We start from the raw sequence: 13,923 nt of genomic DNA, 5'->3' as shown, positions 1-13,923 counted from the left end.
AGGATCGAACCCGAGCCCCCTGCATTTGGAGCACGGAGTCCCAGCCACTGTGCCACCAGGGAAGTCCCGTTGCTGTCTTACATTTTGAAGTATGGCTATGGGATTGCCTGCACGGACACCAGGACCCCCTTTCTATTTCATTCCCCCTGCTGAGGACGGATCTTCCCAGTAGGTCACGGGACACACACGTGCTCCCAACCTGGATCTGCTCACTGATGGTCTCAAAGCACCATCACTGCCTTGGGCTGAGGTTTTGGATTGGGGGCATTTTCTTCCCTGGAAGAGCACGGAGGAGTTGAACTTTGAAATGCAGAGCTTTGCATCAGGAATATTATGATAAAGTGAAAGGTCCGTGGCGAATGGAATGGACTAACCCCCGGGTCCACACAACAGCAGGGCTGCATCAGATCTTTTGACAGAAGGCGCCGGATGCCTTTCCTGGGACTGCTGTAACAAAGCACCAGCTGTGGGGGCTGAAAACAAAGGAAGCTTATTCTCTTCCAGTTCTGAAGGCTGGCAGTCCAAAATCAAGGCGTCGCAGGGCCAGGCCCCCTCAGAGGCTCTAGGGGAGGGTCCCGGTGGCCCCAGCATCCTTGATGTGTGGCCGTGTGGCTCCAGTCTCTGCCCCGAGGTCACGTGGCTTCTCCCTGTGTGCCTGTCTCCTTGTCTATGAGCATCACATCCCCTGTTTCCTGTGATTAGGTTTAGGGCCTGCAAGATAATCTCCCCATCAAGATCCTTATCTCAGTCCCACATGCAAAGACCATTTTCCTCATAATAGGTGGCAGGAATTGGGACCTTACCTCTTTGGAGACGTTTTTCAGCCCACTACTCGACCATAGCAAAACGATGGCCAGTTTTGCTTTCTCACTACCTGGATGGAGTGACCTCAGGCCAGGGGAGGGTTCTGTTATCGGGGACGGTGTCAGGTTCTCGTTCATTTAAAGCACCAGTGTTCAGACAGAGGCCGAGCTCGAGCTCGGGGCTGAGCATTGCAAGCCAGCTCCTCCCCTCCTTCAATCTGAAAGGGGGGCTCAGCCTCAGGGAGCCCACGGCCCCAGTCCAGGCTGGCCCCCCTCATTCCCAGAGAGTCTGGGCCGGGGGCCCCATTTTCATCGGTCTGGGCTGGCAGGCCTCTGGCTCCCAGTCTGCAGCTTCTCCACCCAGGCCGTTCACCCCCTGAAGGCCCAGCTAAAGAGGTCACCCATTGTCCTCCCAGGGTCCCAGTGTCCCCTGCCCTGCGCTCAGCTCTTGTCTGAACTGGAGGCAAGCTCTGGGGGCCGGTGGGCTCTTGGGGGAGGAGCCAGCTGGCTGATGGCGGAGTTAGGGTGAGAGTGCGGACCCCAGGAGGGCTGGGTCCCTGCCCCTTTCCTGCCCTGTGACCTAGTGCCATGATGACAGAGCTCAGGCTCGCAGTGTGTGCGTGTGTGCGGGGGTCACCCGCTGCCCGGGGTGGACGGAGCAGGGGGACCTGGTAGCAGAGAGGTGGGCCCCTTGCTGGCCCACCTGGGTCTGAGCTCAGGGCAGCCGTGTCTGAATGAAAGCTGCCCCTGAGAAGCCGAGTCTACCCGGAGTTGACACAGAGTGGGGCTATGAGCGGCTCATTTGACCTCAGGGCCCCGTCACCTGTAGGGACTGCAGGCTGCTGCTCTGGGACACGGGCAGAGGCTGAGGCTCCCCGTTCCGTCTGCTGCTGGCTTCACCATCCTTCCCGGAGCTCGGGTCTGGGGCTACACCGAAGGTGTACGTCCTGTGGGAGAGGAAAGAGATCAGTGTCGTGACGACCCTGGGAAGCATCCGGTCGTCACGTGATGGAGAGCATGCCTGCGACGCGACAGGTGGGCTGGGTCATCGTGAGGATGAAGCGAAACAATGGTTCAAAACGGCTCAGTGCCCAGCACACAGCAGCTCTTGAGCCAGTGGTGGTGGTTCATGTTCTCCGTCACCACCTGTTACAGACCGAACTGTGTGCCCTCAGGTGTATAGTCCTGACCCCCAAGACCTCCGAATGGGACCCTATTTGGAGGTCGGACCTTTAAAGAGCTGATGAAGGTAAAATGAGGTCACTAGGGTGGGTGCTAATTCAATCTGACTGGGTCCTTTTGAGAAGAGGAGATCAGGACACAGGGATGACGATGTGCGGACACTGGGAGGAGACGGCCATCTACACACCCGGGAGAGAGGCCTCGGGAGGGACCAGCTTGAGCTCGGGCTTCCAGCCTCCAGGGCTGCAAGAGAAGGGACACCTGCTGTTTAAGTCACCACGTCTGTGATGTCTTGTTATGAGGCCCAAGCAAACCAGTGCCTCGTCCCGTAAGAATCGCCTTCTAAAATAACCAAAGGTGTGAAGATGCTCGTGGCTGGGAACAGGGACAAGGGAGCAGAACAGACACATTAGACAGCATTGCAACACACAGGAAAGGCCCAGAGGCTTTAGTGGGCGGGTGGGTGACCACGGTACCCGAGCAGTTGCCCGCGGAGAAGGAACTGCTGCCCGTCTAGGGGATCAAGACAGGTGCCCCGGGTGGGCAGCCGTTTGGGAGCCCTGAGGACCACTGAGGGCAAAGGTCACGGCACACCGGAGCTGTGAGAACTCCGGAAGGTGAGTGGGCGCTGGTGCCGAGGTGAGGAACAGGGGAGGGGCCAGGTGCCGACCGTCATGGATGCAAATCCTCCAAGAGCAAGAAATGGCCAGGTTCCCAGGGGAGATTCCTTTTAGAAAGCGAAAGGCCATCTTTGTAAACTCTAGTTAAAAACAATTTACAAGCACCTCTGGTTCCCTTTCCCATGGGATCTGAACACCTGTCCTGGTGGTCGTAAAAGGACGACTAGTTATACTGAAGCTGTCCTCAGGAGGCCTGTAGTCTGCTTTAGAGCGTGTGGGCTAGCTTCAAACGAGGCTGAGTGAAAAAGATACGTACACTCAGAGGAGAGAAATGGACAGTAGCTAGAGAGGGAAATGGGAAAAAAAGAGAGCTTGTGCTTGATTTTGTTTTTAAGATAACAGCATGTTTGCTTGCTGGGGGGATCCATGGGGGAGGGCCTTAGGATGACAGATGATGCTGGCAGATGCCCTTGGAGGGCATGGGATGCCCAGGAGGGATGGGATGCAATGCGCCGTGAACAGGTGGCCTTGGCTAGGAGTTTGGACCCAGCATCACAGTGTGCTGTGGGGAGAAGGGCACGTGGGCCCAGAGGCTGCAGGTGACCAGAGCTGGTGGACACCCTTCTGATGGTTCACCCGTCCCGGTGGATAGGAGTGAGGAATGCAGTAGGTGGCCTCTGGGTTCAATGAAAAAATCGGACACAAATCAACAGGTGGGCAGAGTATCCAGGGATGCCTGGGCCTCCAGTTTACGGGGGAAGAGAAGGAAGCAGACAGTCCGCTCACGTGAGTGACTGGTAAGGGAACGTCTTTATTACTATTCTCTGGAAAGCATGTTCTCTTCTTGCTCTTTAAATTGTAGTATGATTTTTAACATACAGAAGGCTTACATTTTAAGCATTTAATAATCAGTATTAAAGACACATCTGTTAAGTCTCACCCTAAGATCCATTCCACTGCTTCTCTGCTTTCAAAGCTCTCCCCAGTCCAGAAATCAGAAATACAGTCGTTTAAACTGCCTTCTATTTTAAAATGATTTTCTTTTTCTGTTTAAATCTTGACTCAGAATTAAACTGATATCAGTGTGTGCTGTGAGGTCATACAGAACACCTTTTATTTTACACCCATTTATTTTCCTATTTCTGATGCATTTATCTGATAGGAACCTCCTAATATACCGGGGTCTCCTGCTCTGTTAGCTAGTCTGTTCCACGGATCTATTTTTTCTCTTTCCCTCGAGTCAGTACCATATTATAGATTTATAACATGCTTTTAATATCTGGTAGGGTAAATATCTCCTCTCATCACTTTTATTTTTCAAAGTGTTCTCAGCTCTTCTCTCCTATTTATTCTCCCAGATAAAATTTTCAATCACTCAGTGAAGTTCCAACAAACGATCCCATTGGGATTTTCCCTGGAATTTCATTAAACCTGGAAATGGCTCTGGGAGGATTCATTTTGCTCCATCATGAACGTGGTGTGTTTCTACTTATTCGGCCCATTTGTAAATGTTTGCCTTTCTCTCCCACAGTGGCCCCAAGTCCCCCAGTTCTCGTAAAGCTGATGGCTCCCAGGCCTCCATCCTGAGACCCTAACCGGGTCCTGAGCTGGGAGTGGCATCATTTCTCCTGCATCTCAGGGGCCCACAGGCTCAGGCCACCTGCTTTTCACCATCACAACCGTACGCCTGGGACCCTCAGTGCCCACGCGGTGTTTCGATGTAGTGAACTCACTTCTGAAACTGTCTGCCAGTCGTACCTTCTCTTCCCATCTTGTTGCCTGTCCTGTCTTGAGCGGTAAATCCTACTGGCGGTGAGACAGGCTGGGACCTGGGACCTTTTGCTGGGACCTGGGACCCTTTGCTGCAGGCCTTGCACCTGGACACACCTCTCCTCCAGCAACAGAATACAAAGAAACTGTACAGGACTAAAAATAACTGAGTGCATACCCAGTTGGGTCAAATTCTGGACCCAAAAGATACAGAGACCAAAAAACCCAACTGCCACTTTTGAAGAGCCTGGAGCAGAAACAGGGTGTCGGGAGCAAAGGCAGGGCACTGCGCGTGCCCCCTGCACACACCGCCACCTAAGGGGTGGGCAGACCACCTAAGTCGCCCCTCCAGCCTGACCCCTGGACACACCTTACCCTCACCCCATATAAGGAACTAGCTCGCCCCCCCTCGGGGAGCAGGCAAGCAAGGGAACCTGTTGTTGGTTCTCACTCCCCCCTGTGGCAGCAGTGGTCCCAACAAAGCCGTGCCTGAATTTCTTGTCTGGCCTCTGATCAACTTCCATTGATTAAGGAAGCTAAGAACCCTGGTCCCTAACAGCAGGATCCAGGTCAAATAGATTTACACGGCTCATATTCTCACAGCGTCAGATGTCAGCACATTCGACATCTTTAACTGGTCATAAATAGACAAGAACGTGATCCCCATATTCAGACCATTGACATTCCCTCTTCTAGTGAGCCTCTCAGTATTTGCAGTCTCATGTTGACACAGGAAATGCTGGTGGGTTTCCCCTTCCTGAGGGCGAGGTGTGGCCCTCCCGCACCCTGCTCCGGGCCCTCAGGGCAGATAATGAAGCCTCCTTATCTATAAATAACATCTGTGAAGCTTACAGCTGGAGAGAAAATTTGAATTTTTTTTTTTTTTTTTGCTACTCTTTCAAATGAAATACAACCTTGATTACCATGGGGATGTTGGTGATGAGAAGAGAAAGGAAAGAAGGTAGCATTTTAATACTTCTGTTTTTTTCTGAAACGTTGGAGACCCACTTACTGCTTAACTTACACCATAGAAATAGATGTATTTAAATTCTCCCTGGCTTTTAAAAGGGGCACAGCTGCCGTCTGTGCGGTTGTGTGGACTGTGTCTGCTAGGGATGCCGTAGCGAGGTACCATGGACGGGTAACAGATACCTATTCTCATACAGTCTGGGGGCTGAGTCCAAGATGGAGGTATGGGCAGGGTTAGTTCCTCCAGAGGCCTCCCTCCTTGGTGTGTACTCGGCCGTCTTCTCCCTGTGTCCTCACATGACCATCCTTCTGTGTGTGTCTGCGTCCGGATCTCCTCTTCTTATAAGGACACCAGGCAAATCGGATTAGGGCCCCACCCTGTGACCTCATTTTACCTTAATCACCTCTTTAAAGACCCATCTCCAAATACAATCACATTGTGAGGTGCTGGGGCTTCAGACATCAACGTATGAATCTGGGGGACACAATGCAAACCACGACAATATCTCTATTATGTCTGAGCTACTTGCCAGGAACTTGCTCTGTGGTTTTGGAAAGTTACTGAGCATGTGTTGCTCCAGGGTTGGTGCTCTCATCTTGGCTCAAAGAGGACAAAGTGTCCTCTAAGCTCTAACGTTCATGGCTCTTTGTTCGAGATTAGGCTACATACATTCTTGTCTGGAGGGTTGAAAACTGCTGCGATTCATAACTATGTTCCATCAATATCACAGTGGTCACCTCTGATCTTTTTCTTCAAAGTAACAGGCAAATATTGTGGGGTCATTTTGTTGCTGAGTGAATCCAGAGACCCTGAACTATTGGCACAAATGCTGAATTGTCGCATTGGTGATGGGTCACTGATGTAAGGCCAATACTTTTTCCTGCTTGGGTTGCACGTCCCAAGTGTGAATTCTGTGCTGACACCGTCAGGGATATTTATCCACTGTCTGTAAACAGCAGTTTGTCTGCCCACAGCTGAAGTAGCCTCGGGACAGTATCATCGGACGGCATTTCTGCTCAACCAATTAGTAAGGTGTCCAGACATTCTAGGGCCATCTTCTGAATTTAAAAGCTTGAAGTTTAATGAAGTACATTTGGGGCCATTTTAAAAGACTTAGCCAGGACAGCTGAGTCCAACAACAGTGCTGGCTCTCTGTCCTTCTGACCCATAATCACATGTCACTGTCTGTCTTACTTCTTCCCCAGCACAGCTGGGGTGCTTCCAAAACAGGGCCAATCGGACACCCCACAGCCCAGCCCAGTACTTAGTTTTCTCTTCTTTTGCTATAATTCTTGTTAATACTTATCAATTCCTAGGGGAAACTTGTTTCTAGAAGGAATAGTCCCAGAAATGTTCAGCTTAAAAGCTGGAACCGTTACTTTGGTGACAGGTGACTAATAATAGATTAACTGTGAGGTGAAAGATGCGATAGCCACAAACTCATTTTCTCCAGAATCTTAGCTGCATAGTTCTAGAAACATCCAGTTTGCCGACTGCCTGGCGACAGTGATGCTCTCTTGTCCTGAGCAAGGACTGGAGGACTTGCTAAAGGACAGGGACCAGACGGGAGCCCGCACCACCTGGACCTCAGATGGTCAGTTTGGGTGGAACTGGTATCTTCTCCCTTGTTGCTCCTTAAATGGTTCATTGGACCGGGTGATGGTCTGAGCTGGTTCTAAAAGGAACCGAGTGCTTCCTTGATTGCATGATGTCATCTGGCCCCTCCACCTCCCTGGGCCCAAGTGTTCTCAGCTCTCAGGGATGACGATGTACCTGATTATCTCTGCAGTCCCTCGTGACACCAATGTCCTGTGATTTTGTTGTGGCCACCGGACACACGGCCGTGTCCACATCTGCAAAACTGTGCTTCTCCGGGACGACTGGTCTACCCACACCTGGGATGGCTGTGATCTTTTCGTGGAAGCCATATCCCTTTCCACGTTGGGTGTGCGAGAGCTGGGAGCCTGGGGCCCACAGCGTGCATGGTGTGCACAGAGCTTGGCCCTGGGTTTGTCTGACTTCTCTCCCTTTGACCCAGTTTCCTTATATTCTTTTCTTTAAACTTAAAATTGATTGATTTAGATTTTGAATAAGTAATGCATTTCTATGGTTCACAAAGTTAAAAATTATGCAGTGGTAGAGGGTGAAAAGTCTCCCTCCCATTCCTATTCCATTCTCCCAACTCCCACCCTCAATCCTGCAGGTAGCCACTGTTAGACGTTTATAGACATCTTCCCTTCCAGGGAACTTTTATGTACGGACGTGCATGTAAATACATATCGTGCAGATCTAAGTACAGAGGGTAATGTTTTAGTGCATCTGTTCCCCACAGTTAGTACTATCCTATACACATTGTTCTGCGACTTCTCTTGGATTTTTTTTATATCAGTACATAAAATACTTCCCTGTGATCATTTTTAAAAACCTCAAGTATTCTATTGTATGGATGTATCGTAATTTATTTCACTGGCTTATCTTTAATTGAATTATCTCTTCTACGGTGCTTGTATGCTTCTATAATTTGTTTTGCTCATAATAAGGAAGTGGTATTTTGTAGTCCTTTTGGGATTATGATCTCAGAAAAGTTTTGTAGAGTAATTGATGTTTTCTGAATGTTTTCAGTGGAAAACCACAAATCAACCAAGATATTTACCATATACCTGCAGGGATAATGTTGCTAGCACGGAGAAGGCAATTTTTACCAACAATGGAACTGTCTAGAAGCATACAAGCACCACGGCCACTGTTTCCAAAAAGACGCTCTCAGACACTAAGTCTGAGAGAGGCGTCTGGGCTGCAGGGGCAGAGTGGCGCTCACCTGTGCTTCACCCAGGTGTCACACTCGCTAGCTCGCTCCGTGTAGTTCTCGGGCAGGAAGCCCCGGCAGCCGGTCTGCTGTGAGATCCCAATCACCCAGCCCTCGCTGGCTTCCTCCTGCTGAGTGGGGTCCACGAAGATGTAGTCACCGGGACTGAGCGTCAGCTCATCCGTGTTCTGCGGTTTGTACTGGAACAGGACCCTCAGGGTCTAGAACGGAGGAAAGTGTCTTCACGTCTCAAGCAAGGATGGGTTCTGTGTCTCCAAGACACATCCAAGCCTCTGTCTGATGACAGTAGAATATGACAAAAGGAGGTATACGCTTGTTCAGGTACATTCAGAAATGAACTTTGGTATCTATCTATCAACTGTCTCTCTAGTTACTCTCTATCTATCATCTATCTATTATCTCTCTATCATCTATCTATCTATCTATCATCTATTTACCTCTGTATCTATTTACATCTGTATCTATCAATCACCTATCTACCTCTTATCTACCTATCAATTTATCTACCTATCTATCTCTATCATCTATCTACCTATTTTATCAGTCTACTATCTACCTACCTATTTATCTCTGTTTACTTATTTCTTATATGAAAATCTCAAAGCATAACCAGATGTTCACATCCGCCCGCCTTGGAGTGAGGTTATTTACAGCTTCTCCCACACCACAGAACACGGTGGATTCATTCATACTTGTTCCATGGGTCTGAAGGGAGCATACCAAGCTTTCTATCTAAAGCAATCAGTCCCACGGGGAGGGAGTCTTGAACCGAGGCTTCACTCAAATCATTATCTAAACAAATTAGCAAGCAGTACAGTGTATTCGTAAATCTTTGCAACTGTCCATTTTTAATACCAGAAATGTTTCCACTGTTTCCCCAAATTTCTGTGTCTGCGACTTAAAGATACAAAAGAATGTTAATTCCAAAGCGCAGGCCACAGAATGATTTTAGACAAGGGATAGAAGTCCGTCCTTCTGCTGAAATACCTCCATCCGAGGGCTCCTGCGGGTCAGGGCTCCGTCAGGAGGGCAGCGTTCACCTATTCCCATGGCGGGGTCCAGTCCAGCCGTCCGCCTGCGTTCGCTCACCTGGTAGTGTACAAAGCGCATGTCCCGGGAGTAGAGTGCGGCCGTCCACTGGCAGCTGTGGCCGGGGTGGATGGCTCTGGCCAGCTGCTCCAGCGTCCTCTGGTGGTGGGGATAGAACTTGTGGGCCAGGGTGAGATGCAGCTGCTTGGTGCAGGGCTTCACGGTGCAGTCTGTGAAATCACGCAAACGGGGCACCTTGACCCGGACGTCCGCACTGCACGCCCGGGGGCCTCCGCATCCGGGGGCGGCCACGAGCCCGGGCTGGAGGTGCAAACGTCTTTACACACGCACCTCCTGCCTCTGCCCACTCCCCTCCCCACACCAGCGCTGCCCCGACAGGGCAAGGAGTTGGCCCAGACGGGCCACCACACAGAGGTCACCTCGTTAAGGAGGTACTTGCAGATTCTACGAAGAAGCAGGAAAGCTGAGGGTATAGAGACACAGGTTTTGGGGGTGGCTGTTTGTGGCCCATCAATTTGCAAGCTAATTGTCCCGACAATTGATTCAAATCTCCTTCACCCCCCGGGGTGTGCATGTGACCTGAACGGGTGGGCTCACGCTCCAGTCAATGGCTTTTTGTTCAGTTGCGGAGTCTCTGGAAGAAAATGCCCTAAGCAATGCGATTCCATCGGGACGTCGCAGTGCCTCTAATGTTCTGCTGACTTTGGTGAAGCAGGAAGCCCTTGGAGTGGCCAAGGCCCTGGTCTTTTTTTTTTTTTTTTTTTTACGCGGGCCTCTCACTGCTGTGGCCTCTCCCGTTGCGGAGCACAGGCTCCGGACGCGCAGGCTCAGCGGCCATGGCTCACGGGCCCAGCCGCTCCACGGCATGTGGGATCTTCCCGGAGCGGGGCACGAACCCGCGTCCCCTGCATCGGCAGGCGGACTCTCAACCCCTGCGCCACCAGGCCCTGGTCTTTTGGAGTGACCTCTGCCCTCATGGCCCCAGCCCTCCTGGACCTCATCCCAGGGCCCTCAGGTTAGTGGGCAGCAGCGTCCCCGAAGCAGCCGGGATCCGGTTTCAGCCAGGTCACAAAGCAGCTTTGTTCCGGGGAGGTGGTGATTAGTGGAACTGCACAGACTCTGGAATCTGATAGACCTGACTTTAGACCCAGCTGCCCCGTTTGGCAGCTGACTTTGGGGACCATCCTGGTCTGACTCAGCTTCAGTTTCGACAGCAGCAACTTGAGGATTGGACGGGCTGTCCTGGGAAACCGACCTCTTAACCGTAAGGTCCCCGGGAAACTTTCAGTAAATCTTAGTTACCTGCTACCTTTCTCACGGGCAACACTTAGCAACACACAGGATCTGTCTTCCCCCTGAAAAACGTCAAGGGTGATGCACCCACTTCCTGGAGCCCAGACTTGGCAAAACCCCATTGATGTCTCCCGTCCTCTATCTGAGCCTTTGGTAGCAAAAGAGAAACTGGCGAGGTCTCCAGGCCCTGAGCTGCAGGGGAGAGGAGCTCGAAGCAAGAGAGCATGTGGGTGGCGGGGAAATTCCTTTTCTCGGGTGTTCCAGACGAGGTGGGGGGGACGGCCTTGCCGTGGATGAGTCAACGTGGCCTGGGAAAGGCCCGCTGAGGTCATCGTCAGAGAGATCACTGAGTCACCTGATCTGAATGGGCGCTTGTCTATTTCTCTGTGTGGCTCATGCCCCTGGGGACTGTGAGCTGGCCAGGATCACGCTCGCTGGCTGAGCTGTGCCTGGTGCCTCCCGATCTATCAGGGTCAGGCCCAGGGTGCCGGCTGTGGAGGGCAGGGCAGAGCCTGCTAAGGGGTGGGCGATGGATGTGAGGTCAAAGCTGGTTTCCCGGGGTGCGGAGCGGGTCAGCACAAAGCCCAGGAGGCGTGAAGCAGGACGTGGCCGGGCTCTAGTGCCAGGTCCACCACCCACTGGCTTGGGGACTCTATTGTCACAGATGGCCACACCCTGGGTGGCCTAAAACAACAGAAATTTGTTCTCATGCGTCTGGAGGCTGCAAGTCCAAAACCAAGGTGTTGCAGGGCAGTGCCCCCCAGCTGAGGGCTCCCGGGGAGGGTCCCTCCTGGCCTCCTCCAGCTCCTGTGGCCCCAGCATTCCTTTGCCTGTGGCCACATCCTTTAAAGCCTGCCTCCGTGGTCACATGGCCTCTCCTCTGTGTCTCTGTGTCTTCTCGTCATACAAGGACACCGGACTTAGGGCCTGTCCTACTCCAGTGTGACCTCAACTAATTACATCTAATAGAGAACCTATTTCCAAATAAGGTCCTTTTCTGAGGTTTTGGTGGACTTGAATTTTAGGGGACACTTTTCAACCCATGACAGTGACCTTGGGCAGGCACTTTACCCTGCACAGCCCTCAGTCACTCTATTTTTAAAATGAGTGGTCATTAAGAGCCACTTTTGGGGGGCATGGGAGTAAGTGAGGTACTAGGCCTGCTCGGAGGCAAGTGGCTGATACACTGCATCAGGACAAGAGCCATGTCCGTCGTCCTTCTAGAGACAAGGAGATTCAAGAGCCATGCCCTGAACTCACGTTTACGTAAGGGAGGCAATCCGCAAGGACATGGGGTAAGGTTATCATTATCTAGCAAATATGATCCCAGACTCGCCAAGCGAGCCTCCAAATGGAAATCTGGGACTAAGGAAATTATTCATGTGACCGGCATCTGCGTTCATACATGTCTGCAGGGGGCAGGGAGGGAGGTGCCCCAGCCTACGATCCCCTGTCATCATGTGACCACACACCGTCCCTCCTGGGACAGTTTCCCAGCAGCTGGAACACGGCTGAGTGTTCTGAAAAACCGCATCGATGCAGACAAGGCTATTCCCACTTAGAGAAGAGCCCTCTGCTAGCTCTGAGTCTTTCTATTCGCTCACTCTGTTTTGTTTTTAATTAATTTTTATTGGAGTATAATTGATGTACAATGTTGTTTAGTTTCTGCTGTACAGCAAAGTGAATCCGTTATACATATCCACATAGCCACTCTTTTTTAGATTCTATTCCCGTGCAGGTCATTACAGAGTATTGGGTAGAGTTCCCTGCGCTCTACAGCAGGTCCTTATTAGTTACCTATTTTATATATAGTAGTGTGTATATGTCAGTCCCAATCTCCCAATTTATCCCTCGCACCCCTTTCCTCCTTAGTAACCGTAAGTTTGTTTTCTACATCTGTGACTCTACTTCTGTTTTGTAAATAGGTTCATCTGTACCATTTTTTTTATTCCACGTATAAGTGATATCATATGATATTTGTCTTTCTCTGTCTGACTTAGCTCACATTTTTGAAGGACATCCTGGCCCGTTACGGAGGTTCTAGCTAATTGTTCAGCCTCAGGTTAAGGCCATGTCATAGTTGCTGGCTGTAAAGGGCCAGGTGGGTGTGGAAGTGACCTGGTGAGGGTGCAGATAACCCTGTGTCCGGCCAGCCCGTAGGATGACCGTCGCTGCATCGGGGAGACAGCCTCACTCTTGCTGCCCTGGGGTCTGCCCATCGCATCCGAGTGTGGCGAGCTCAGTCCCTCAGGCACAAAGGGACCACTTTCTATTAACCGGGGCCTGCGTGTGCTTCTGCCTGGGGCTGCCTACCTGCTAAGATGGAAGCTTCCGTGGCGAACATCACAGCAAATTCCTGGATGATGTCTGCGGTGCTGTCATTCACGAAGAAGCCCAGGTAGCTGACGGAAGAATGGAGAACCAGAGGCACGACCGAGGGGAAGGCGCCCAGGGTCCTATCCCCGGCTCTCTTCAGTGCTTCATACAGACACTCCAACTTCTGGTCCTCGCACTGAGGGACAGAGACAGGACAGTCACCTGTTGCCTTAACTAATAAAAATCAGGCAGCCTCGGGAGCCTCTTTTCTGCTCACGATGCTGTAACATAATTTAACTAGTCCTGGCGTTTGGGGTGATGGATCCGCTCTATAGCTGGTCCCCAGTTTCTTATAGAATTCAGGTCAAGCTCTTTTTGGAATAGAATAGCCTTTGAGTGCCCAGGTCAAAAATCCCTTGTCCCTCTAAATATGTGCCTCACTGCACGTTGAGTTGACCCAACCCTGCATCACATCCTGAACCCCGTCCTCCAGTCCTGTGGCCCACAGCTGGGCTCAGTGCTGCATCATTGGCTCCTGGAGGTTTCCTGTAGACACCAAGGCAGCCCCGGGGTGCACCGCTCACAACCTACCCTACTGAGGAGGGTTGTAGCCTACCCCTCAGCTGCTGACCTTCAGACCCGGCAGCAGGCCACACACTCGGCCAGTGATCGGGCCATCCTTGCCCCCAACGGGGTCTCCTCTGACGTGGTCTTGGCTCACAAGCTCCCCCTCAACCCTGCTGTCACCCACTCACCTGCCCTCTGGCCACACAGCCCTTGGCTCCTTGCTCAGTGGGAAAGACTCCACGTGGCCGTGTGGGACCCCAGTGGAACCCTGACAGAGCCACCCCCTTCGGGGAGCCGGCCAAATCCTGCTCTCCCCAGCAGCTGGCTCCCTCTGGGCTTCCCACAGCCCTCTTAGTTCTCTGAGTTATGAACCTTATCGTCATTGTTAATGCACACCCTCGGCTCCCCTGCTAACCAGGAGCGCACTAAATTCAACCCTTTCTGTTGTACCTTTGCAGTCCTCGTAGGGCCTGGAAAGCACGTGGTGCCTGGCGGGCACTCATCTCATGTAATCTGGGAGCATGG

General features: G+C 51.7%; 1 protein-coding gene and 1 non-coding gene across 3 annotated transcripts in view; one reads left to right on the top strand and one right to left on the bottom strand.

Moving 5' to 3' along the window:
- UBASH3A (ubiquitin associated and SH3 domain containing A) overlaps positions 1-13,923 on the bottom strand; it is a 39,227-nt gene that overhangs the window by 18,392 nt on the left and 6,912 nt on the right. For both annotated transcript variants that reach the window (XM_065876388.1, XM_065876389.1), the window contains exons 4-7: positions 12,829-13,027; positions 9,262-9,431; positions 8,164-8,372; positions 1,627-1,750 (exon numbers count right to left, since the gene is read on the bottom strand). In XM_065876388.1, coding sequence (XP_065732460.1) covers positions 1,627-1,750; positions 8,164-8,372; positions 9,262-9,431; positions 12,829-13,027 — 702 coding nt within the window. The remainder of the gene's footprint in view (positions 1-1,626; positions 1,751-8,163; positions 8,373-9,261; positions 9,432-12,828; positions 13,028-13,923) is intronic.
- Positions 2,768-2,900, top strand: LOC136122975 (small nucleolar RNA SNORA61). Its single transcript, XR_010655864.1, has one exon. It is a non-coding gene; the product is annotated as a small nucleolar RNA SNORA61 (small nucleolar RNA).

Source organism: Phocoena phocoena, chromosome 4 (assembly GCF_963924675.1).
Source record: "Phocoena phocoena chromosome 4, mPhoPho1.1, whole genome shotgun sequence".
Classification (NCBI taxonomy): domain Eukaryota; kingdom Metazoa; phylum Chordata; class Mammalia; order Artiodactyla; family Phocoenidae; genus Phocoena; species Phocoena phocoena.
This window is presented reverse-complemented; position numbering and strand designations above follow the sequence as displayed.